Source organism: Cebidichthys violaceus, unplaced genomic scaffold, assembly GCF_023349555.1.
Source record: "Cebidichthys violaceus isolate CVI_PGR_0920_01 unplaced genomic scaffold, fCebVio1.0.p SCAF_14, whole genome shotgun sequence".
Classification (NCBI taxonomy): Eukaryota; Metazoa; Chordata; class Actinopteri; order Perciformes; family Stichaeidae; genus Cebidichthys; species Cebidichthys violaceus.
In genome coordinates, this window is record NW_027176307.1 from 2,781,241 (window position 1) to 2,806,092 (window position 24,852).

General features: G+C 41.8%; 3 protein-coding genes across 3 annotated transcripts; 2 read left to right on the forward strand and 1 right to left on the reverse strand.

Annotated features, from left to right (window-relative positions):
• Window positions 1–217: 217 nt before the first annotated feature.
• On the reverse strand, window positions 218–4,537 carry exoc8 (exocyst complex component 8). Its single transcript, XM_068708489.1, has 4 exons — window positions 3,297–4,537; window positions 2,407–2,660; window positions 1,771–2,019; window positions 218–1,386 (listed from the first exon to the last, which is right to left on the reverse strand). The coding sequence occupies exons 1-4, from the start codon at window positions 4,444–4,446 to the stop codon at window positions 979–981; spliced, it is 2,061 nt and encodes a 686-aa protein (XP_068564590.1). The 5' UTR covers window positions 4,447–4,537; the 3' UTR covers window positions 218–978.
• A 609-nt stretch (window positions 4,538–5,146) lies between these two features.
• Window positions 5,147–11,153, forward strand: sprtn (SprT-like N-terminal domain). The gene is made up of 5 exons (XM_068708490.1): window positions 5,147–5,748; window positions 5,984–6,083; window positions 8,437–8,565; window positions 8,676–8,970; window positions 9,154–11,153. The coding sequence occupies exons 1-5, from the start codon at window positions 5,417–5,419 to the stop codon at window positions 10,131–10,133; spliced, it is 1,836 nt and encodes a 611-aa protein (XP_068564591.1). The 5' UTR covers window positions 5,147–5,416; the 3' UTR covers window positions 10,134–11,153.
• Window positions 11,154–16,079: 4,926 nt separating this feature from the next.
• On the forward strand, window positions 16,080–23,850 carry fam89a (family with sequence similarity 89 member A). Its single transcript, XM_068708491.1, has 2 exons — window positions 16,080–16,475; window positions 18,458–23,850. Exons 1-2 carry the CDS (start codon window positions 16,227–16,229, stop codon window positions 18,746–18,748), a joined length of 540 nt encoding a protein of 179 aa, XP_068564592.1. The 5' UTR covers window positions 16,080–16,226; the 3' UTR covers window positions 18,749–23,850.
• The last annotated feature ends 1,002 nt before the right edge of the window (window positions 23,851–24,852 follow it).

Consider the following 24,852-nt stretch of genomic DNA (forward strand, 5'->3'; position numbering starts at 1 on the left):
CTATTTTGACTGTTTTGTGTCAGCCCATTACATTAAATCCAAATAAAAACATATCTAAATTCCTGGGTGTAATACAACAAAATAGGAAAAACACCAAGGGATGGTGAATACTTTTGCAAGGCACTGTATACAGCAGGAACACCGACGTTGAGGCACAAAAATCTGGTTTGTTGTTCAGTGCAACGTATATCTTTCCGGAAATACACGAAAACATAGATTGTGCATGAAGATCTTTATTTAATTTCATGTGCTTTTCTTCAACACAAACTGTCAACATTTACCAGTGCATCTTCCTTTCAGTCATCCCTTTTGAATCAGTCCTATGCTAGAATACTATTTAATGTCTAATAACGGTCCAGTAGCATCAAAATTCATAGCTGAATGAGTTTGAATCAAACATCATTATATATTACTTATATATTACGTTCAAACAGCATTCTTGTAGATGGTGAGTACATATGCATTAGGATGATGTTTTTGTCAATAGACAGAACTGGGTATCACGTGCACAAATCTCAAACTGCAGAAAAATTAACATATTCATCAGCTGCTTGTCTGAAATGTGTCCTGATGAGCCATGTATTCATTGAACGATGATACAAATATGTGCACTTGGTTACCCGGCACACACACTGACATGAAAACACACTTCAATGTGCCAAATCTGTAGATGAGGGATTTTCCACTTACAAATGGAACATTTCAAATGGGTCATTTCTCAAAAATCTGATAATTTTTTCATCAACATTCGCCAAACATCAACAGGCATGTTTGTGAGTGTTGGTACAAATATCTTTTTACACAAACCTCTCTTGAGGTATCGTACTCTGCTGCTCTCCATAATGCATCCTGTCATTTCTTGTCCCGCGATCTCAAAACAACCAACATCTAGCATCTAGTCATTCCTAAAATAATTGCCACAACAGTCAGTAAAAAGAGCGTTTGAGTGTTTTTCGGCCACCGTCCTTTATTGCGATCTCACACCATAGATGTGGTGCTCTCTGGATTGATTCGAACGGGCCTGGTGCTCTTCCTCAGGTCCTGCAGCTGTTTGGCGGGCTTGCCCACGCCCTCCTCAAACCTCCGCTCCACCACCGGCAGCACGGTGTCGTGGAGGAAGCTGGCGTTCTGCATGATGAAGGCCTTCTTCTCCGGGTCCTGCTCACAGCGCAGGCTGTAGTCCACATGCTGCACGGCCACCAGGATGATCTCCCTCAGGCTCTCCAGCAGCACCATGTGCAGCTCTGGGAAGTAGAGCTTCAGGCCTTCCTCCAAGAAGCTCATCATCTGCTTAGTGAAGGCCACGATGGTGTAGCTCAGGTTCACCCAGCAGTCATCGCCGGTGTACTGCTCGAAGCTGCCAACGCCACAGCTGCGCATCTCGTCCTGCGGAGAAAAAGATTCATATTTTACGGTGATTTAACAAATACTTTAGTCATGGAAGTTTAAACATTAGTTGTCATTAACACCAAGCAAATTGTACCAACACAAAGATTATTTTTGGAACAGCGTTTAGTTCATAAAATGAACTAAAAAATTTCCCAAAGTCCAAAATTGCACCTTTAAATGTTGTGTTTTGTCCGACCGACAGTCAAAAACCCCAAAATATTTAGTTTACAGTCATATAAAATGTATTAAGGCAGCAAATCCTCACACTGGAGAAGCTGGAAATTCTCTGTCCATCAACAATCACTCGACTGTTTCGGCCGCGAACTTCATCATTCACCACTGACAACCAACAGACCAAACAGGGAGTGACATAAAATCCACCTTGAGTTTAGCCAGAGCCTCGGGGGTCATGAGATTCATCCTCCTCCACATCTCCTCAGAGTTCCGGTGCTTAGTGGCTTCGATGATGATGTCGTTGTAGCTCTGCAGGGCCGCCTTGATGTCTTTGACCAGCAGGGACTGCAGGGTGAAGGTCAGGTCAAGGCCGATGTCAGTCAGCTGCTGACAATGCTCCTTGGCCACTTTAACACACTCGGCCGCTGTCGACAGGCTCTCCTTACTGTCAAACACCTGATGAAGACAAAAATAAACCCCTTAATAAAAGGATATTTTTCTGCAATTTCACAAGAATAAATAGACTTTAGCAGACGTTCAAAAGACTTTACCTCTAGTGCTAGTGTTTGGCTTGCCAACAATTAACTTAGTCAAAGCACAATAGTTCCCTCTGTTTTTAGACTTAGTTTTCAATATTTTAACACAGTATCCACAGAGTCTTGGCTTAAATTCTACTTCGGACTTGCAGATCAGTTGTGTTTTTATACGATAGCAATACTTTCATCATGATATTTTGTAGATTTTACTTTTTCTATCACATTTATCGGTACCAAAGCATCTTTCCTGACCTTTAAAGTCCCATATTTACCAGGATGTAACTTGCTCGTCTTCTCCTCTACCTACCTGCTTGCTGAAGGCGTCCACAAACATCCTCATGGCTGATTTGGACCAGACCACGAAGGCAGAGTAGCAGCCCGTGTTCCCCGCAAAGTCCATCTCAAACTCCTTGGCCGTCTCCAGCAAGCTGGTGAAGAAGATGTTGCAGAGTTTGTGGATGTAGAGCAGCGTGGCTCCTTCTATGCGGAGCTGCCGTATGGCCGTCTGGACCGCGGCAGCGCGGTTCTTCAGGAACAACTCGCAGGCCTTGGTGGACTGGCCTGCAACACAGTCGTAAACAATTCAGATTGACAGCAGATGCTCTGTTCACTGTTACAATCACATGGAGTTTACGGCTGATTTTTTTTTTTGTAGGAAAAAAAGGGTATTTAGCGTTCTCCAATGCAATAAATGGAATAACTAGCAGTGTGGAGAAGGCTGACAACATTAAGAACATATCTTGGGGAAATACATTTCTTAGAAAATACATCTGAAAAGTTAAACAAATAAATATGTGAAATTTTGTGATTTCTTTTAAATATTTAGAAAATGGTTCAGGGTTTTGCTGGGACAATTTGAACTAACTAGCTGAGTATTTATACACTCCTGCCCCTGTCTGATTAATTGTATTTTTTTAAATGCTTTACTAGTATGTTTTGAGTTTGATAAACCTTGTTCAAATAATCTAATATATCTTCTACACTTTCTGCACAGGGATCATAAAAAATGTCTCTCCTCTACGCTGTACTGGGAATGTTGTCTGCACCAAAGCATGATATAAAATATCAAGAATCATCAGAAGTGATGATTGGTTTGAAGATAGAAAAACAGTTTTTTGACTTATGCGATAGTAAACTACATATATTGTGAATGATGTGCAAGTTGCCAATTGATGAAGTCAAAAAACAGAGTTGGACCTAGTCGGATCAGCTGGGACACGGCCCGCCTTGTGGCTTTGGGTCCACCACGAAGTGACCGATCCGGAGACAACTCGAACACCAGAACCTCGGTCAGCTGCCGCACACGCTCGTCCACCTTCAGCCTCAGCTCTTTGACCCTCTGGGTGACCGGCTGGTCTTTGAGGTACTCGTTGAGCTTGTCCAGCAGGTCCACGGCACCCTCAAAGTCTCTCTGGGCGATGCACACGTCCAGATCTTCCGGCAGCTCCTGGATCCACTCGAGGCTGAGGTCCACACTTTCCCCGGGGCCTGCTGGCTCGTCGTCCTCCTGATCGAAGGGATTGGTGGACACCTCGGCCCTTACGGGAGACGTAGGGGCCTCCTCCTCCGTCTTGTGTCGGTCCTTGGTGACTTTGTTCTTCTTGGTTTCGTCCAGGATCTCCAGCCACTCCTTCTTGATTTTGCTGTTCTCCGCCTGGAAGATGCGGCTGTCTGGGAACATGAGGATCTTGAACATGTCCTTCATGGGAGGGTTGTCCTTCACGTTGACCACGGCGAAGCTCTCCAGGTCGTACAGGGCGTTGTACTTGTACTTCACAGTCCCTCTGCGGTTCGGCAGCCAAGTGGCGATCAACAGGCAGTCGTTCATGAGGAAAGCGTGCACCTTCTGGATGGGGGACATGTTGTCGACATCAAACTCCACAAGGTCCCCGTTGTAGACCAGGTGCCTCCCTGGGGTGTCCATGATGTTTTTGCCCCCCTCCACTTTCTCCAGCAGTGAGGTCAGCGTCCTCTGCTTCAGCTCCTCCGTCTCTTTGGGGAAAGCAGCCTGCATCTCTTTGGAGGTCTCATCCTTGTCTGCGGACAACAAGGCCTGCGTGATGCTCTCCATGATGCTCTTCTGCTCCGTCAGGATGTGACTCAGCTGGTACATCTCGCTCTCCAGGTAGGAGATCTCTTTGGCCGTCTCGATGAACTGTCTGTAGTTCTTGTAGACATTTTTCTTCAGGTTTTGAGCCGTTTCGTCGGCCAAGTTTTGGATTTTCTGACGATGCTCCTGCAGATCTCTGTCGCCATCGGACTGCTGTGACAGCTGCTTGACGTAATTCTGCGGGTCGAAATTAGGCGATTCGAGCAGCTTCCGAAGTCGGTTCCCCGTTTCCGACATCTTCTATCGCGTGTGTTTACTTATTTAGACAAAACGTTGACAAACTAGTAATACAAGTAGCCAGGGGAAGCGTTCATCCTCCACATCCGCTTTCAACCCAAACAGGAAGTTGTAACCGGTTACCTCCCTGTAACGTCACGGGATTCAGAAAATTAAATGGCCAACAAATCGCACCAAAACAAACATTTTAAATTAAATGTCGGTCGTTCATAGAAGTCAACATCGCTACAGAATTGCAGCACTTTAAACATAAACTAAATATAAGACTTGACATTTTGCTAATTTCCCCTGATTTAACCACCAAAGTGCAACAGAAAAGCTAGAGTGCATTTTATATTGGCCAACCACTTGAAATAAAGAAGATACAATTCCCACAATCCATTGCTAGGATTTGAAACAAGCGAATGTTTCATCAAGTTTGCGAGAGTCACTCAAATCTAGAGCTGAAAATAAGTTTCATAACAAGAGCAAATATTACATCTATTTAGATTTAAAAACATTCGTGTATTCTACAGAGTAACTAAAGTTAAAATATTTTTGTATTATTAGATATAAACATTTTAAAAACGCAAAACATCTGTATCAACAATACACTTCTCCTCTGAAAATAGATGTCATCAGTTATTTATTTCAGAAGTTTTATTTTGAAAATCTTAACGGATGTTCTTTGGTTGCATTGTGATAGACTTGACACAACTGTTGGCGCTATCTGTGGACTGTCAGTCAGCAGTAACAACACCTTCGTCCAACATGAAGATATGCGTGTTTTTAATGGAATCATGACACAAATTTTAGTATTTGTACATTTGGTATATTTCTCAGACGGGCTCCGGTGCTTCCGTCACTTGTTTGTGAGAGCCCTGTACAAGCTACGTTAGCTAGTTAGCTTTAGCAAGCTAACGCAAACGTTAACCGAAGCTACGTGGCTAGCTACCTCAGCTCACGTCACCTTTTTAGTGCTTCTGTTGTGATGGATGAGGATTTTCTGCTCGCCATTCGGCTTCAGGAGCAGTTTGACAATGAATACGAGACATCATCGCATTCATCAAACAGCTTTGAGGAGAATGGCTTCGGACACAGCAGTAAGAAACGGAGAGTGGAGGTAGCTGGAGGTGGCAGCGATGTTGTTCCCTACTGGAAGCCGACTGCCCAGCCTGAGAGGCCGCTGTCCATCGTGGACGCGTCCTGGGAGACGCTGGACCCCAGTCCTGATGTTAGAGCCATGTTTCTGGAATTCAATAACACATTCTTCTGGGGGAAACTCTGCGGTGTCGAGGTTAAGTGGAGCCCAAGAATGACACTGTAAGACACCTATTGTGTTATGATTTGTTGTTGTGTTGTTGTTGTCAAAGACCTAAACCACTCTGACTTGTAGGTGCAGTATTGCCCTCACTAAAAATACAATGGGTAGATTTTTGTATTGGGAGAAAGGGTTGTGTCACGGTTTATGTAAACCAGTGCTGCTGAATGCAAATGATCTGTCTTGTGGGGTTTATAAAAGCGCTGTTGGTCTCTAATGTCTCGTTTTTTTTTGTAGGTGTGCTGGTGTGTGCTCCTATGAGGGCCGAGGTGGTCTGTGTTCAATCCGACTCAGTGAGCCCCTGCTGAAGCTTAGACCAAGAAAAGACCTGGTGCAGGTGAGGTGGATTGTTACACCAATCTGGCTTTTTTTCCAGAAGCGATTTAAGTATCTTATAAAATTCCTCTATTTCAAATCTTCAATTTGCAGAAAAGAGAATAATTTGCACCAAAATAGCCATCTTATTCTGTTCAAGAAATTAAGATCAGATTAACACTAAAGATATACCACACAGTTTATCACTTACACTGGAAATTGCTTTTAATAAGGCTTGAAAGTTTACCGATAAAGTTTTAACAAACAAAACATTCAGAATGCCTAAACAGGCTATGAGGCAGGGTTGGTAATCTTGAGAAACTAGCAAGAATACGCTAGATTTAACAAATAAATTATCCAACCAAAAAAGCCAGCCCAGTGATACCAACTCTTTTCTGATGAAAGTAGCTAGCAGCACGAGCTCCAAAAGAATAGAAAGTTGGCAACACTGACACCCTCCCTTCAGGCCTCCCTCCAAAACCACTCCCTCACAATTATCATAATTAAACCTACAGTTGTGGTCAAAAGTTTACATACACTTGTAAAGAACATAATGTCATGGCTCTCTTGAGTTTCCAGTTATTTCTACAACTCTGATTTTTCTCTGATAGAGTGATTGGAACGGATACTTCTTTGTCACAAAAAACATTCATGAAGTTTGGTTCTTTCATGACTTTATTATGGGTTAACAGAAAAAGTGACAAAATCTGCTGGGTCAAAAATATACATACAGCAACATGAAATAGCAATTTTGGTGACTTAGAAAGTTGTGTCAATGAAATGAGCTTCATAGCATGGCCTCTTAACTTCTTGTGAGTGATTATGAGTGACTATAGCTGGTGACTTCTCTGAGGCCATTTAAATAGGGCTCATTGGATACAAACGCCCACAAACGCTACAATGGGAAAGTCAAAGGAGCTCAGCATGGATCTGAAAAAGCGAATCATTGACTTGAACAAGTCAGGAAAGTCACTTGGAGCCATTTCAAAGCAGCTGCAGGTCCCAAGAGCAACAGTGCAAACAATTGTTTGTAAGTATAAAGTGCATGGCACTGTTTTGTCACTGCCACGATCAGGAAGAAAACGCAAGCTATCACCTGCTGCTGAGAGAAAATTGGTCAGGAGGGTGAAGAGTCAACCGAGAACCACCAAAAAGCAGATCTGCCAAGAATTAGAAGCTGCTGGAACACAGGTGTCAGTGTCCACAGTCAAGCGTGTTTTGCATCTCCATGGACTGAGAGGCTGCCGTGCAAGAAGGAAGCCCTTGCTCCAAAAGCGGCACCTTAAGGCTCGACTGAAGTTTGCTGCTGATCACATGGACAAAGATAAGACCTTCTGGAGGAAAGTTCTGTGGTCAGACGAAACAAAAATCGAGCTGTTTGGCCACAATGCCCAGCAATATGTTTGGAGGAGAAAAGGTGAGGCCTTTAACCCCAAGAACACCATGCCTACCGTCAAGCACGGTGGTGGTAGTATTATGCTGTGGGGCTGTTTTGCTGCCAATGGAACTGGTGCTTTACAGAGAGTAAATGGGATAATGAAGAAGGAGGATTACCTTCAAATTCTTCAAGATAACCTAAAATCATCAGCCCGAAGGTTGGGTCTTGGGCGCAGTTGGGTGTTTCAACAGGACAATGACCCCAAACACACATCAAAAGTGGTAATGGAATGGCTAAATCAGGCTAGAATTAGGGTTTTAGAATGGCCTTCCCAAAGTCCTGACTTAAAATCCCATTGAGAACATGTGGACAATGCTGAAGAAACAAGTCCATGTCAGAAAGCCATCAAATTGAACTGAACTGCACCAATTCTGTCAAGAGGAGTGGTCAAAGATTCAACGAGAAGCTTGCCAGAAGCTTGTGGATGGCTACCAAAAGCGCCTATTTGAAGTGAAAATGGCCAAGGGACATGTAACCAAATATTAGCACTGCTGTATGTATATTTTTGACCCAGCAGATTTGATCACTTTTTCTGTTAACCCATAATAAAGTCATGAAAGAACCAAACTTCATGAATGTTTTTTGTGACAAAGAAGTATCTGTTCCAATCACTCTATCAGAGAAAAATCAGAGTTGTAGAAATAACTGGAAACTCAAGAGAGCCATGACATTATGTTCTTTACAAGTGTATGTAAACTTTTGACCACAACTGTATATAAACAATGAGCATTGCTATTGTTAGCACTCACAGCTGTATGCTGCCAAATATATCATTTATTTTTATTTTTTAATCAGAGCATTAGCTTCATTGATTGCTGTCGGCATATAATGACAATTTCAACAAAAATATCAAAAATGGGGGGGCGGGGGGGCGGACGGGACAGGACACATTTTAGTGGGTTAATAAATATTCATCATTTTATTTTTATTTCCACAGACCCTCCTTCATGAAATGATTCACGCGCTGCTGTTTGTGACCCAGAACAACAGAGACCGAGACGGTCATGGCCCTGAGTTCTGCAAACACATGAACCGGATCAACGATGCTTGTGGGACAAAGATTTCTGTGGGTCTATCTTCTGGTACACATCTCACAGCTGATGTTGTCTTCTCCTGTCACAGCCTTTTTACAGAGAGTGCAATAATAAAATAACCATCTGAAACATCTCTTGTCAGGTCTACCACAGCTTCCACGATGAGGTCGATGTGTACCGGCAACACTGGTGGAAATGCGACGGGCCCTGTCAAAACCGCAAGCCCTATTTTGGGTTTGTGAAGAGGGCCATGAACCGGGCTCCGTCGGCTCAGGATCCGTGGTGGGAGGACCACAGGAGGACGTGCGGAGGGACCTACGCCAAGATCAAGGAGCCTGAAGGATACGGCAAGAAAGGCAAGAAGGATGGTAAAAAGGAGGGGAAGACCTCAGAGAAGAAGGCCTCGGGAAAAGAGAAGCCTTCAAGTACAACCACAGGTGATGAGCTCGTGCCTCTGGTGTATGTTCTGCTGTAATAGGTATAAATCCTTTCAGGCGGATAACAATATGTTTTCATTTAGGCTTTTAGTTTGAGTAGTAGCTCTTTAGGTCGAGTAAATTTCACTACATGTTTTAGAGAATCTGTTGCCGGACTCACATGTCTACCTTTCTCCCTCTCAGGCTCTGGATCACAGGACATAAGGAACATGATCCCATTTAGTGGCAAAGGTTTCCTTCTCGGAGGAAGCTCACAGTCGTCCACGTCTTCCTCCCCGTCTCACACGGCGGTAGTACCTTCTTCTCCGAAGAAACTCTTCACCCCTCTGTCTCCGGCTAAAAGTCTCCAGTCTCCTGATGACAAAGGAATCTCTAGTGCCTTTCCCTCCATCAGACCAGCTGCCTCCAACAGGCAGAAGCCACCTATAAAGAGGTCTGTCGGTAACACAAGAGCTTTTATCAACATCAACGGCTCGCCAGTGAAAATCCCCAAACCCCACAGCAGCAGCCGGAGCCAAGAGGGAGATCAAATCAAACAGAAGTCCATTGAGGAGCTCTTCAACAGCAAAAGCATCAGGAGGTCAGCGAGTCAATCCTCCACCTCAATCACAGAAACTAAAAGAGATTCTTTGTCATCACCGAACACTACAATGAGTGAGTCTGCACCTTCCATCTTCCCTAAATGGCAAAATAGCCATTCAGCTTCCTCTCCCACAACATCTGAGCCTAGCGAGGGTAAACCCAGCCATTCTGTAGTTTCAACAAAAACCAAAGGCAGCCCTGCTAAACCAACACAGTCCAAATATTTTAGTCATTCTGATAGCGACAGCACATCAGGAGCTTCTGCTGCAGGTCAGGCATCGAGGAAGAGGCCGTGGGACGACCACAGGAGCTCATCCAGCATCATTGACTTCTTCCAGAAGACAGGAGGCAGCGATTCAGCAGCATCGAGGGAGTCGATGAAGACCAAATCGCCCGCAATGCAACAAAGAACTGCCACAGCCTCATCTTCCTCCTCCCTCCATTCCTCTGCAGGGCTGCCTAGTTTCCCCCCCTCCTCTTCCTCGTCTTCCTCCTCTGCACTGACGGTCAGCTGTCCTGTGTGCCAAGCAAAGGTGCCGGAGTCGAAAATCAACGAGCATCTTGATTCCTGCCTCTCCTGAGTGAGGAGGAGCCAATCAGGACGGTGAGAGAGCTGCTGCAATAAAACCAACTTTAGAAATGTCCAGAGAACTTTCAGGGAGTTTTAGTGATTTTTATCTGATGTTGAACTAATCTCCTTTTGAGTTTTCTCATTTTAACTTTGAGGTTTTAGATATTTTACTGAAATGGTTTCACTTTTGTTTGAGAAGTGTGGTTGGACACAGTTTTCACTACCAGACTGAATTGTTTTCTTTGCTGTTCTTCTCTCACGAGTGCCTCTCTCACAGTTTGTGTTCCAAAAGGGCTGTGTGTTTTTTTTAGCAGATAATGTAAGCGAAAGAGATTTTAGCTGAATTAATGACGTCTTTTTCATCAGGCAAAACAAAGCAAACAACATTCCAGTGAATTCTGTCTGGTGGCGAGTACAAGTTTGTGTCCCAGAATCTGCTTGTTTTAACAATGTTGAATATTTAATGGATCACATTCTCATATTGGTCTTCTCTACATAAAACGTATTGAAAGATATAAAGGCAGTATTGCAGTGAAACAACTGATGAGGGGTAATTTGATCGACATAATGTGAAAACAGCCAGAAGCTGTGTATGTGTGTAGAAATCTTAGCCTCCTGTGGGGGGGGGGGGGGGGTGGCGGATGGCGGATGTGTTGGCTGGTTCCTGTAGTCTGATGTGTCAAATCTAAATGTGCTGCCCTTCAGACAGCAGGAGACACTCACTGACCTCCGCTGATCGTTAGGAATCAGATTTCCAGCTTGTCAGCTATTTGTTTCTGCACTACATCACATTTACACTGCAGGGTCAGGCAGTACACTGGTGTCTGATTGTGCTAAGTCATTCAGTAATACTGATGGATGGTTGCATGCTTTGTTTGACTTTTTTCTATTTTAAGGGAAAGGAATAAAGTACAAAATTCGAATTTTACAGCTACAGCATTTTAGAATTATATCTGTATGTTCCACTTTTACAATTGTTAAATATGTTTAAATTTTGTTGCCAAATAAAATATTTATACTGTTCTGAGTATTTTGTATGGAGCGTAATTCATTCCAGTATCTAACAAACATCTCATGATAAAAGCTCAAACTATTCAAATGATGAATGATTACAACTCTGTGCTTCGTCAGCTTTAAATAAGATGTCAGTGTTGTCTCAAGCAGCCTCATCATGTAGCGTCTCGGAGAGTGAATCAAAAACCAACGACACCGCGGTGATCGCCCTGAACTGTTCAGAGCGGAAGGAGTTGTACTGGGGGGGGGGAGGCAGACAGAAAGTGGGTGTAATAGAACTGGTGGGGGAGGAGGGGGAGGGCAGAGGTCAGACAGCTGGAGGCCAGCTGCTGATCAGGACCACACCCTCCTGTCCGTGCAGGACAGACCAGAGCGAGGCCAGCGCGCACACCCATCCCATTTCAATTACCACAGTTGGCTGCTGCACAGATTTCTGATTACCATCTGGCTGCACATGCATCACACTTTGAGGCGGAGAATAGATCCGGGAATGAAGGCATGTATTTTCTCTGGCGTTTGAGGTGACAAAATGCGATGCTTAAAGAAAAAAATGTCTTGTTTTGTTATTTCCAACCTCAGGTGCTTGAATGAATAAGCCGTATTTACGACTTCTGCACTTGGAACTCAACGGCTTACAAGTAGCAACTGAAAGCAACAACAAGTCATATTGAAGTTAATGTTCACTTGATGAAGGCTGACGGACCAAAGGGTTGTTAACAAAGTGAGCACAAGTGACCCAACGGCGCACATGATTTTCTGCTTCTCACAGTCAAGAGTTTTTGATCCCACACAGCTGCTAAAATGACTTGATGACCTGGAAGAAGTATCGGCAGCAAAATGCATTTAAAGTACAGAAAGTAAAAGTACTTGTTCTGCAGAGAAGTGGCCCCTGTGACTGACAAAATGTTACATTACTGGATTGTTGAAACTGATGCACCAGATGTCAGCATTTTACTGTTGTAGCTAGTCAAGATGGAGATAGATTTAACTATATCTAGTTTGTATACTACATCTTGTAGTTTAGTTCAATGGTTTCCAAACCAGAGGTTAAGCCCCTCCAATGGCTAACAGGAGAAATGTGAGGGCATTACATTTTTCAACTATGGTAAAATTATCCAAAATTTCACAAAAAAGCAAAGATTTTGTATATTTCTGGTACATAAATGTTGGGAACCACTGGTTTAATATTAAACTGAAGAGTAACTAGAAGCAGTAGCTGTCAACTAAATGTAGTGGAGCAAGAAGTATGTATTCCCTCTGTGGAAATCAAAGTAAACAGTAGCATGGAAATATTCAAATGAATTACACTTACACTTTTACAGCACAGTGCAGTACTTGAGTAAATACTTTTCCACTGGCTTCTACACTCAAGTTGTATTGGACGATGTGGAGCACTTGAAGGAAGCGCACACATTCCCACAGTGGGAAATTACTCCCAGCTTTCTGTCTTCAACAGAAGGAAGACACTGTTTTACCCATCTAGCGCCTCCAGAGCAGCAGAATGTAAAGTACATATTGGTCACCGTTGGACCTGAACACACCATTGTGACGTTTTTGTTATATTCTTATTGTTGACATGGCTTCCACATAGGTTTAGTTTGTGATTGTATGCCATATAACATAGCAGTATACTCCCATTGTCACTATAATTACCTCATTCCGATCCTATTCCCTTCAGAGGCCCTTCAGCAGAGGAAAACTCATATCAGTGACAGCAGCTGTTCCTACCGGACACTCCTCTTCCCTGACCTGCTGTACGCTGACAAGCCATAGGAAGCTGACCTCCTCCTAACACACACATATACACACACACCCTCCCTCCTTCCCTCCAGAACTATTGTGTCACTCTGACAATGATGCACACCAGACTAGCTCCAAGTTCAATGCAATGTTGTTCTGTCGGCTAGATGGGACTGAGGCACACTTTGGGGGGATTAGTTACGGTAGAGGTGCCAGTTTTTTCTCTGCAAAGATAATTTATCAACAAATTATGGTGCTTATGTTTTGTTTTTTTTGAGGTAAAAAATTGTCTCTTGATGTGAAATTTTTGTTAGACCATTTATGCTCAGTATAAGATAAATCATTATACCACTTAATGATGGCATCGTCATACCTTGCCATGTTCAGTGGACGCCTGCGGTTTCATCCATGATTTAAAGTGTGGTGGAAAACCTCAAATAACTTATTTATTATGGAACATATTCTATGCATTGGAGAAGTCTGGTATCCTTTTGTGCCTATATGAGTAAGCTACTTACTGTATTTTTTTGGCCTTGAGCAAGATATCGCTTTCCAGCAGAGACATAAGCGGATATCTTTAGACCATTATTAGCCGGCCAACGCTAAGTGATGCAAACCCGTGTGCTTTTCAGCAAGGCAGATTAACACGAGCCTGCTATGGTATACATGCATCCCCAGGGGGTACCCTCATATGCCTAATCCTTTGATCTCAGGAGGCAGTGATGATGATGGTGGTGGTGGTGGTGGTGATGGTGGTGATGGTTGTGATGATAAAAGCTTAAAGATGGGTCCGTCTGCTCATAAAACCCTCACATAAAACAGATTGCCCTTCATCAGTCTCTCTAAACTGTGCAGCTGTGGACTGTCAGCTGATGGCTAATTGTTTTGAGAGCAGGATTAGGCTGTACAGTGGGGATGCTTTCTAAAGGGCGAATACAACATAATATGATACTGTGTTGACGATAGCATGGTATTAACCGTTAAAAAGTCACATTGTAAGTTGTTTATCCATCTCATAAAACAACTATTTAGCCGTATATGGAATAATATTTTATATTTAACACTGAGCATTGCATTTATTTAAGGTGGTTTTAAATACACATTTGAACGATAACTATTGAGCCTCAAAATTGACAAAATTGAGTAAATATGTAGAGGTGTAACTAAAAGTGTGTTTAACCTCAGTGGAGCAAACAAGCTAAGTAACCAGCTAACTAGCTAACAGAAAATACTAATAAAAGCAGATAGCCACCTAGCTTACTGTACTGCCATGTTAATCATTCATATACATATATACATTGCATCATACTGCAGCATCATGGTATTAAGTCTTGTAGGTCTAACAGCAAGCTAACGCTAACAAAGTTAGCTAGCTACGGCTAACTAGAAATTAGATAGACACTATGCCTCTATCTTCATATTATTCACTTCACCAAGGACTGCAATGGAAACTAATGTTGGACTTTATGTGCTTTCCTTGACATTTTGTGTTTTTTTTCTCCACCTAATGTCAAAGAAATTACTCCAAGGAGTTGGGTAGCTAACTTTGTTAGTATTCGCTTATAATTAGCATTAGCTGGCTACTTTTTGTTTATCTACAAACTGATTGGAGTTTTAAGGAAAGATAGAGATAAAGCTTTATATTTAATTTTCAATAATTAACTGTTAATATTATTAAATTAAGTTATATTTCTAGCTTGTCTCATGAGGTTTTTTTTACATTTTGTCAGTTTGAGGCCTTCATAACAGCTTCACATCTGCAAACCACTGTTTATTGCTACAGATGAATATCTTCTCATCGTACTCCTAAGAAAGTAAGTGAATATACGATACATAAAATGTTGAACTATTCCTTTAATTAATTAAATGACAGCTTTAAAATCATCTTTTTTTACTGATACTTTGATCAATGAAAGCTGTTGGCCCGGGTGCTACAAGAAGCACACTATGTGTGTTTATGTCTTAACTGTCTGTAGGAAATGAGTCAGGTTTAATTCATTTCAGTAGAGTGATTAGAAATACCAGAATTCAGGCGCCATCCATCTGCTCTGTGTGTGTGTGTGTGTGTGTGTGTGTGTGTGTGGTACAGCTCACACTCCTCTTGCAGAGGAGCGTGTGTGATGCTTTTGTGTGTTGATTTCAAGGTTATTGTTGTGTTATTGTTGTGACGGAGCTGCAAGCTGGGGGGGAAGTGAAGCCCACCATCTGTCCTTTATACTCAAAACTATTGTCCTGTGCACACACTCCCATCATGACCTCAAACACTCGGTCTCTCTGCTGGGGAACAAACCTATCAATGAGTTTTATTATAGGGACTCAAATATACACAATGTTCTATTAAACTGATAGGCAGACATTTAGCTTATTGCAAACAAATCAGAACTATCATAAATTCCCTGGCTTATTCAATGAACTTGAATAAATTATGAATAAACAGCATCTATTGATGATATTGTACATTTTGTGTTTATCTGTGTTTATCTTTATCCCTAGTTTTTAATTCGCACAAATGTGTGAGTTTCTTCAATTAATTATTAATTTATCTAAAGAGAAAGTGTGTATTAATGTATCAGTATTTTAAAAGTGATAGCCAAAAGTCTTTTATTAACAAAAAAACTCATCAAAAGTCTCATCTCTTGTCTAGATGGATTAAGATCATTGAAAAGACAGTTTTCCTGCCTGTAAGTGTTGCCATCGGCAGGGAGACGCCCAGCAGTCGCGATGATAAAAGGGCAGGAAGCGGATTTTACTACTCATCCACACAATCCAGCAAGTTAACAATAATAAATCATATCCACCGGAAATACAATTCTAAATAAAAGCTATCAAGTAAACAACAGAATATGAATGCAGTCTATAGTAAGTAATTAACAAGTTATATTCAGTACAATACAATACAATTATATTCAGTAACGTCCAATTTCATAAATTATATGAAACCAATACAATTATATCATGAGTGGAAAAGGTACATTAGTAAGATGGTCAAACGGTACACTAGCTTACCAGTATGTCTATCCAACCTAACTCTGAAAAAAATGAAGGTTTACATTGTGAAATGGGGGGGGAAATGCTTTCAGAACCCACAGACTCTATTTTTCTATTTAAAAAAGTAACGTTCATCTGTGATGCTTTTATTTTGAACAGCATACCGGAAATCCAACTACCAACATCCGGGTAACTTGATGTGGCGTCGCTGGCCGCCCTGGGCAGATAAAACCACGACTGTTGCTCTGCTTGTTTGGTGCGGCAGACGGCTGTTTATTCTCCGTGTTTACAGTATACCAGGACTCAACAGTCAACTTCAGAGTACATACTAACATCTTTTCGCAAAGTAACTCGCAGGACGATGAATGGTAAGTCAACGAACGGTTCGGTGGGGGGAATGGCCTGTATCGAGGGTCTGCCCCCGCTGCCGAAGAGCCTGAGCGGCTTGCTGAACTCGAGCGGCGGCTCCTGGAGAGAAATGGAGAGGATGTACGTGAAGAAAACCATGATCCAGGACGACCTGAGCCGAGGGAGGAACAACACCGACAACCTGCTAACCCACAAGCCGGCCAACCTCGACGCTGCTCTGGCTCTCCTGCGGAAAGAGATGGTAACATTTCAGGGAGTGTTCACAGATCATTTTTGTTGGACGAAATGAGAGTGCCCCGTATTTCACCCCTGTTTAATCTCTATGTGCTGCGCATTCGTATGTGGCCAAATCCCCCATAGACACACTGATAGTTTGATGTTGCCTGGCCTTTGGGCAAACTTACACACTGCTTTCTACATAACTTAACGCTTTTTCCCAACTACTAGTGTTTCTTAATTAATTCGGCTTTCATACATTTACCGTACATCGCAATACGTGAATAAAATATCAACTTTCAGGTGTGGATCTGGCTTCTTTGCAACGACAGCCCAAAATGACTATCATTTTAGAGAATTGTATGTTTGCTGAGGTTATGAAAAGAACTTATTTATTCATAAAAAGTATATTTTGTTTTTGCAAAGTCGTTTGTTTCGGTCAGCATAGAGATACAACGTGATTTTTATTTTATTTTAAATGGCATTAAATAACAACTACAAGAGGAACCATGATCAGAAACAGCTTTTTAATGGATTAGACAAAAATAGGCTTGTGCTGATTTTTAGTCAAAGCTCAATTTAATTAAGCTTCAGTGTAAAAAGTTTGATTACATTCTTGCAGTGAACATGTTGCTACATGGGTGTAAACGGAATTTAAACACTTACTACACACTCTCTTACACTCCTGCCAGCAGCAGGGTTTTCATTCCAGAACCAAACCCGATTACAGCATCCATGTAGACGCCTCCATGGCTTGTTGGTCGATGCATAACAAAAGTCTGTTTCCTCACAGCCAGCTATCCAGATAAAAGAGGTCAAACTGTTGCTGAAACTCTATCCCTTTGCCATTTGGAGTTTTGCTTTGCAGGCTTTACTAAATCCTATTTCTGCCTCCATGCTTTACTGCAGCACATTCCCTACTCAGGCTCACTGCTTTGTTGCTGTAAATGTATTACTCTGAGTTTGTAATTCACATCGTCTAATAAGTTGTCAATGGCCTACATGTGGTAAGCTCCCCAGTTTATGGAGCACGGTACTCTGTTTCAGCTGTTTCAGCTGACTGACTTGCATGTCTGCCCACTGTAGTTTGTGTGGAAGACAATGCAGTGACCCTCAGTTCATCCTGCTTTGTCAGCTGAGTGGTATGCAGTAGAAGTGCCCTTTTCAACCCTGCCTGTACAGTTGTTGTTGGTTGTTTTTTTTCCTTGAATTATTAATGTCGAAATGTCTGGTAGTGTTACAGATAAGGATTAATTTACAAATGTATTCTTTCGATAGTATTTATAGAGTAATTCATCATTTGTTAATAATGACCATCAGGCCTCTGGCAAATGGTCCAAAAACCTAAAGATATTCAAATTACAAATGCATATAAAATGCAGCAAACTCTCACATTTAAGAGAGGCTGGAACCGGTCAATGTTTGTAATTTTTGCTTTTTAAAATCAAAATATAGTCGATTTATTGCTTCTTTTTTTTTTGATTGACAGGAAACTCACCGGTAATCCTTTTGATGATTGATTAACTGTTAAGAGGCATGGACATTTTTTGGCATCTTAAGTGAGGATTTGCTGCATTTTTTTGCTGCATTTTCTCTTTTGGTTTTGGACTGGTTGTTGGATAAAATAATGACAAAAGTCGTTCTCTAGTAATCTCGAGCTGTTTATAGACTCTAGTACCAATCACAGATTATCTCAAGAAAGCACTTCTAGCTTTGACTTTTAAAGCATTGTGGAAGAGCATAGTTTATGTTTGGCTCAGGTATTTTTGGGACTTTGTGGTCATGCGTGTACATACAGCAGATTGCATACAGCAGATTTCTGCAGTTTGTCTCAGACCTGCACTGGACAAGTTTGGATTTGTCTTTGTGAACCTAAAAGTATCTGAAGTTTAGAACCAGCAAACACTGTATTGTAAAAGAAGAAAAAGGCCTTTACAATAGTAGTAAGTAACGGCTCATTAGAAATGTATCGCGTACTAATCCGGCTCTTAATCCAATTTTCTGTAGGTGGGTTTGCGTCAGCAGGACATGTCGCTGCTGTGCCAGCTGTGGTCGCTCCACGAGTCGATCCAGGACTACAAGGGCAGCTGCCAGGACCTGAGCGCCGCCTCCGGCCTCGGCATGATGGAGAACGGCTACTTCGACGAGGACGATGAGTATTACGCGGAGCCTGGCGCCACCCCCACCGGGGAACAGCCGGATGGAGAGGTTGGAGACGGGACGGCAACAATGGGAGCGTCCAAGAATGGCGGCAGCGGCAAAGACGACAGCTGGGACTCCTTTCACGTCACCATCTGAGGCCTCGTTTTCAGCGTTTTTTCTGCAGATGGATACATGTTTCAGGGGGGGGTGAAAGACTTGAGTTAAGCTGGAGAAGTGTCTCTGGAAACCTTTTGGTCTCCAATAAGGAACTAGTTGGTTAGAGGTAGCAGTTTATGGGATGCCGTTACCAGACTAGTCTCCAGCTTTCAGTTCAGCTCCTCCTCGGGTGAAACAGACCCCTGCTTGTGCTGCAGAAGTGTTTTTTTGTTGTTTTTGTTTCTTCGCAGCAGGACCAGGAGCTTCATCAGACTTTGGAGCTGGGTGTTTTGACAGGCCGCTTGTCGACACCCTCTCAAACTCAGGAGTTGAGATGGATCGTAATCCAGGACTCCATATACTAAACATTAGGCAATATATATTATTTCTTTTTATATAAAAAAAAAAAAAAAAAGCTCTGCTGCTGCTTCTATATCAAGTGGTTTTGCTAGCCAGTCACCCTTTTTGGCAGAACTTTTATACATATACAAAATATATGAACAAAGTTGTATTATTTATTATATAATATAAATGTCAAGATATTTGCTTTCCTGTTACTCTCAACGGAAGTTTTGTGCTGCAGCTCTACCCGGGTATATAAGGGTACGTCATTTAGTGGTGGGGAATCCCAAAAATTGGGACTTTAGGGGGAAAAAAACAAACATTCTGGACTCTGTAATCAGGTGTTGGTGCAAAGAGACGGTCGTTTGTGTTTTAAGACGGTCTGGACAGAAGAGGTGAAGTCGTCACACCTGCTCGCGGTGTAAAAATGCTCGGAAACGGGGTGAGGTTTGGTACCGGAGTCAGGGCGACACTTTTCACGCCTTTCTAGAGGCGGCAGATATTTGCTCTGAAAATGTGAACCGTTTAAAAATGCTGGAGACAGTTTTTAAACAAGTAACATGAGCAGCTACTGTAAGTCGCCATGTTCTCTTGTGCAATATCATCATAACCGACAAACAACCATGAGAATAATCAACAACGTAGCCAGGTATGAAGTGCTTACTAGCCAGCATCAATTGAAAATAATCATAAAGGAATAATTGGATAAAATGACTTACTCAGCCATTTTCCACATAACCAGCTTTGAGACTTTTCATCTTAATATTCTCTATTGAACACTTGTGGCCAAGAATTGAGAAACTGTTTGACTGGGATCAACTTGTGACAGTGATAGAGCGACGTGGCAGAGCATGGATCTAATCGGCTGGTGATGGCCAGCGAGTTTGAAAAGTTCAGCTTTTGTTTGAACACGTTTGGTTCCGCGCTCACTGTGGCCTTCAAATCCTGCTCGCAGTGTAAACACAAAGCTGTAGGTCAACAGTCAGTAGCAGCCATCGGCTGAATACAGGGTACTTTATTTAGAACGTGTTGGATCGCACTAAAACTGATCTCACCCTGACGACTCCTGCTCTGCAGCTCCTAGCATGGACTTATGCTTAACAGGATCAATACCAGGCTGTCATGGACATGTCAGAGAGAGATGTAATGGGTATTATTAGTGTGTCGACATGCCTGCAAACCTTTTACAGGCCGTTTAACTGTCCTAAAACTGAAGTAAATGTGGAGTTTACTAGACGATACTGGTCACTAACAAGATTGTAACAGCAAGTGGTTCTAATTCAAGAGGTCTTGATGGATCTTTGCTGGCCACTTGAGGTGTTTTTGATTGAAACCCTCCACAAAGGCAGCCTTATATCAGACTTCAGTTGGTTTTTTTTGTTTCCCTGCATCATCCACTCTGTGACGGAATGTTCAAATATTTCTGCTCCACGTACGAATGGTCTTCCTTAATCTCTTAAAACGCCACAGCAAAGAGTTTAGCTGAACCTGTAGCATGCAACGCCACCGCTCAACACACATCTGTTCTATCAGTTACAAAATGACTGTCAACACCCACCTGCACTGTGACAAGGTGGGTGAAGTGTTGACATTGTGTCCGCACAGATCATGTGACGCCACCTGTTTTGTAGGCTGGTCCGCTATTTGTGTGCTAGTGGAACACAAACCAAAGAAAAGTACAGCACTCCAGATGAAATGTATTTGGGTTTAGGAGTTGAATAAGGACAGTTTCCCCAATAATGACCTGCTCTTGAATGGTTACGTTTGACTTCAAATGTACATAATGACACATGATGTCTTGAAGAATGTCTCTACAGTTATCATAAACATGACGTCTCTGTCCTATAGTGGTTCATCTTTTCATTGTGATGGTTATTCACATATTAATATTTTTTTAGACGTGTTTTTTTTTTGTCTCTGACTGACGCGTGAAAGTTTCAGTTGCTTCATGTTTGGTGAAACACCTCTGCTTCTACACTGATGGTGTGTAAGTCAGTATCTGTGAAAAAATAATATAGTGACCTCTTCTCACACATTACAGCAGTGTAACATCTTCTCACACATTACAGCAGTGTAACATCTTCTCACACATTACAGCAGTGTAACATCTTCTCACACATTACGGCAGTGTAACATCTTATCACACATTACGGCAGTGTAACATGTTATCACACATTACGGCAGTGTAACATGTTATCACACATTACGGCAGTGTAACATCTTATCACACATTACGGCAGTGTAACATCTTATCACACATTACGGCAGTGTAACATCTTATCACACATTACGGCAGTGTAACATCTTATCACACATTACGGCAGTGTAACATCTTATCACACATTACGGCAGTGTAACATCTTATCACACATTACGGCAGTGTAACATCTTATCACACATTACGGCAGTGTAACATCTTATCACACATTACGGCAGTGTAACATCTTATCACACATTACGGCAGTGTAACATGACGCCACCGCTCGCTCAAAAACAACACTACCTACTCACCTTTAACAGCGCTGTTAATATCCATAATGCAAGTTTCTAAATGGAACCACAAACCTAAACGCGGTCTTCAGTAGAACATGATGGTGCTGACTCCATCATCTAGTAAATTGACTTGAATGTTTGCCCACTTTTATTTGTTACCAATCTTCTCAGTCCATAAAAGGTCACAGATTATAAAACAAATCATCTGGATGTTACTAATATAACCAGTCAAATTACCCATTTACAGTCGGGTAAAAACACCTGTTTTATTGCCGCAAACTAATCTGGAGAGAACAACCGATACAACCGATGCAGCGAAAAACATTTCTTGAGCCCAGATGTTTTATTGGATGTCTACACAATTAGTGCCTTCGTAAACCTCCAGGTTTCAGACTGTTCAACCTGTGGACGAGAATAAACCGCAAACTGTTTTAGCGTTTGGCTCGCTTGACACGCACTTGGTTCTTAACGCTGCTACCTGTAGAATTTTAAAACTTGATGACTTTTGCAACCTCCTAAATCCCTTACTGGTAGTGTGATACATCAATATGCAATTCCAGAAAATCTCAGAAAGAGCTGATCAAAAGCTGTTGAGAGATTTGGAGGTTCACTCTGGTATTTTCCAGACTCTGCTGTTTTTTTGTTTTCTCCTGTCAAAGGCTGCTTTTTTTTCTTTTCACTGACGAGGATGCAGCTGTTGGGAGGGTTCTATTTTCTGACGCTTCCTCCCTCTGAAATTTGATTTGCTGACGCAGCTCTCTTCCAGTCTTGCTTGATGCTTTCCAGACATTGTTCACATCAAACATAGAACAACTACGGTTTCCTACAACATTTATTCTGTCAAAATCTATTTTAATCTTCCACATGAAGCAGCTTTAACGTCCAAAACTTGTAACGGCCTTAAAATCAGTCAAGTCACTACATGGTGCGCTCCTCACTTGTTCTCGCAAGTGTTCAACGAATGATTTTGCACCCGTTTTGTGGTTGTTGTGTGTTAAATATCCCCAGAAGTACAACTGCCTGATCCTTTTTGAGTTGGTCGTTATCACACAGGCACACGGTGCTCCTTGTACAGTTTAGTAAGAGTAAGAAACGTGCTTTAAATTGAACACCAGCAAGTTGTGCCCAAAATCGTACCGTTAGTGGTTGAAAAGTGTGTTTCCTACTTTTTTGACCCCCCCTTCCTCTTTTCACATGATTGTTGGATGTGTAATGCGGCGATATCATCTCAGGGTAAACTTGTGGCTAAATGTTTTGATGTGTTTTTGTTCATTGCCCCTGATGAGAAATGTTCAACATGTCTTTACCTTGGAGGGACAAAAACCCATCTTAAAACCTTTAAACAGGATTGTAAATGTGCACAACGTGTCCCCCTCGTACTTACAGCAACCACAATGGATCTATGTAAATGTCAAGTTTTGGTGCATCTCTCTTAATCAAACAGCAAGGGCTTCTTTCTAAAGCTGCCATTTTGCACCAACTTTGAACAATCGCACGAAGAAATCAATTGTTAGAAGAGACGGACTCTTTTTCTACTTAAAGTGGCCTCGATAGACCAGAATGCAATGCAACCAACAAAGACTTCCCGTGTTTTGACTGAAATGAGGGGTATTGCTGTAATCACGGTCACGCCTCATGGTTCACCTCGCAGCCCTGCTTTAGTGGTTGTCACTAAGCACTCTGGGAAATGTAGGAAGGATGGAATGAGATGAGCTGTAAAATGGTTTCAGTCATCTAAAAACTTGGTGCTTTTGCGAGACTCCCTGAGGAAAAAACCCCCCAAAAATCCATTAAACACGAGTTTTTCAAACTTCTTCTCCTTTATCTGACCTGTGTTGAGACCCGGCTTTTATCAGTTTAGTTGTAGCGCATGAATCAGCCAAGTGAAACACAAGAGAGCGTTAGAGGTGTTAAGCATAACGGATCCTTTTTACAGCCGATTATTAGCGTTGACAAGCTGATTATTAGATTGTTATCCATCTTTTCTAATTACTGCAGCTGTTAAATTAGTTTGAATCTGAGAGCGAAATGTCTGACTTCATATTTATACTGTATATCATTCATCATAATCATTGATTAAATCACTATAGTGGTAATAAAAGGTGTTACTGTACTTTGTGTTGCATAAGCAGAAGTTACTGTTACCATCCGTCATTACTCCTGTTCTTTCATCTGAATGACCATACTACTGTTTCTTTGGACAATTAGTCTCAATGCTATCATAGTTATTATATCGATATGAATTAATAAAGTGAGTCCATACTTTTCAGGTTTGGAGTGAGCTTTTTTTTTAGTTCTACACGAAACTGAAGCAATTGTTATAAATGAGCTGGTGTAGTTTAGAGTTAAATTAGGAGAAAGAGAACTCCAAAACTATTTTAGAAAGTTGGTTTTTTTGCACATTTCTTCCTTCTCACATTGTTCACCATCTTACCAGTAGTTCTATTTTATTCTACTTTCAACTTCTACATTCTATTATAGAGCAACTCCTTTACCAGTTGCAGCACTAATTATAATAGAATATAAATTATTCAGAAATGAATACTTCTGCATAATGAGTACTTTTGCTTTTAGTACATTTTGATTGTCATACTTATGTACTTATATTTAAGAATATTTTTGAATGCAGGACTTTTACTTGTAACAGAGTATTTCTACTGTGTGGTTTTGCCGCAACAGATCTGAATACTTCTTCCACCACTGGGAAGTTTTGTATGTGTACTTGGTTATAAATCAAAGTATTGGACACATTTTGATCTGATCGGGGCCTTAGCTGACCATGAAAAGTTAATTAAATAAAATTATTTTTACTTCACCCAGAGGGGAAAATTAAGGTCTGAACCAATCCATCAAATAGTCGTTGAGATATTTCAGTTCGGACCCTATCTATATAGTCATGCCATATATAACGTGGCTAAAAATGATAAGACAGAAAATATAAACTATCATTGCTATCAACCCCAGTAAAACTCCCAGCTCTCTCAGACCAAACTGCAGTCTTCTTCCTCCTCTCTCTGCTGTCCTACTTCTTCTTTCTTCCTCCTGAATGCGTCCCACTCTGACCTGCATCTTAATGCACCGATCTGCATTTTGGTCCTGAGTAGCCGCCGTGCCGCAGCAGTTCCGGTTTAATTGATCATTACTGCAGCAGGATGTGACGGCTTTGATGTTGCGGCTCCTGATGCTGGGAGCTTCGGATGAATTACTCATGATGATAACACTGTTTATATTTTCACACTCCGAGACTCTATTTAAATTCTCACAAACCT

Coding starts and splice junctions, on each gene's coding strand:
- sprtn (XM_068708490.1), top strand. CDS start 5,417: ATGGATGAGGATTTTCTGCTCGCCATTCGGCTTCAGGAGCAGTTTGAC. Junction 5,749..5,983: donor TGGAGCCCAAGAATGACACT/GTAAGACACCTA, acceptor TTTTTTTTGTAG/GTGTGCTGGTGTGTGCTCCT. Junction 8,566..8,675: donor CTTGTGGGACAAAGATTTCT/GTGGGTCTATCT, acceptor ATCTCTTGTCAG/GTCTACCACAGCTTCCACGA.
- fam89a (XM_068708491.1), top strand. CDS start 16,227: ATGAATGGTAAGTCAACGAACGGTTCGGTGGGGGGAATGGCCTGTATC. Junction 16,476..18,457: donor CTCTCCTGCGGAAAGAGATG/GTAACATTTCAG, acceptor AATTTTCTGTAG/GTGGGTTTGCGTCAGCAGGA.
- exoc8 (XM_068708489.1), bottom strand. CDS start 4,446: ATGTCGGAAACGGGGAACCGACTTCGGAAGCTGCTCGAATCGCCTAAT. Junction 2,661..3,296: donor GTCCCAGCTGATCCGACTAG/GTCCAACTCTGT, acceptor ACTGTGTTGCAG/GCCAGTCCACCAAGGCCTGC. Junction 1,387..1,770: donor AGGCTCTGGCTAAACTCAAG/GTGGATTTTATG, acceptor TTTTCTCCGCAG/GACGAGATGCGCAGCTGTGG.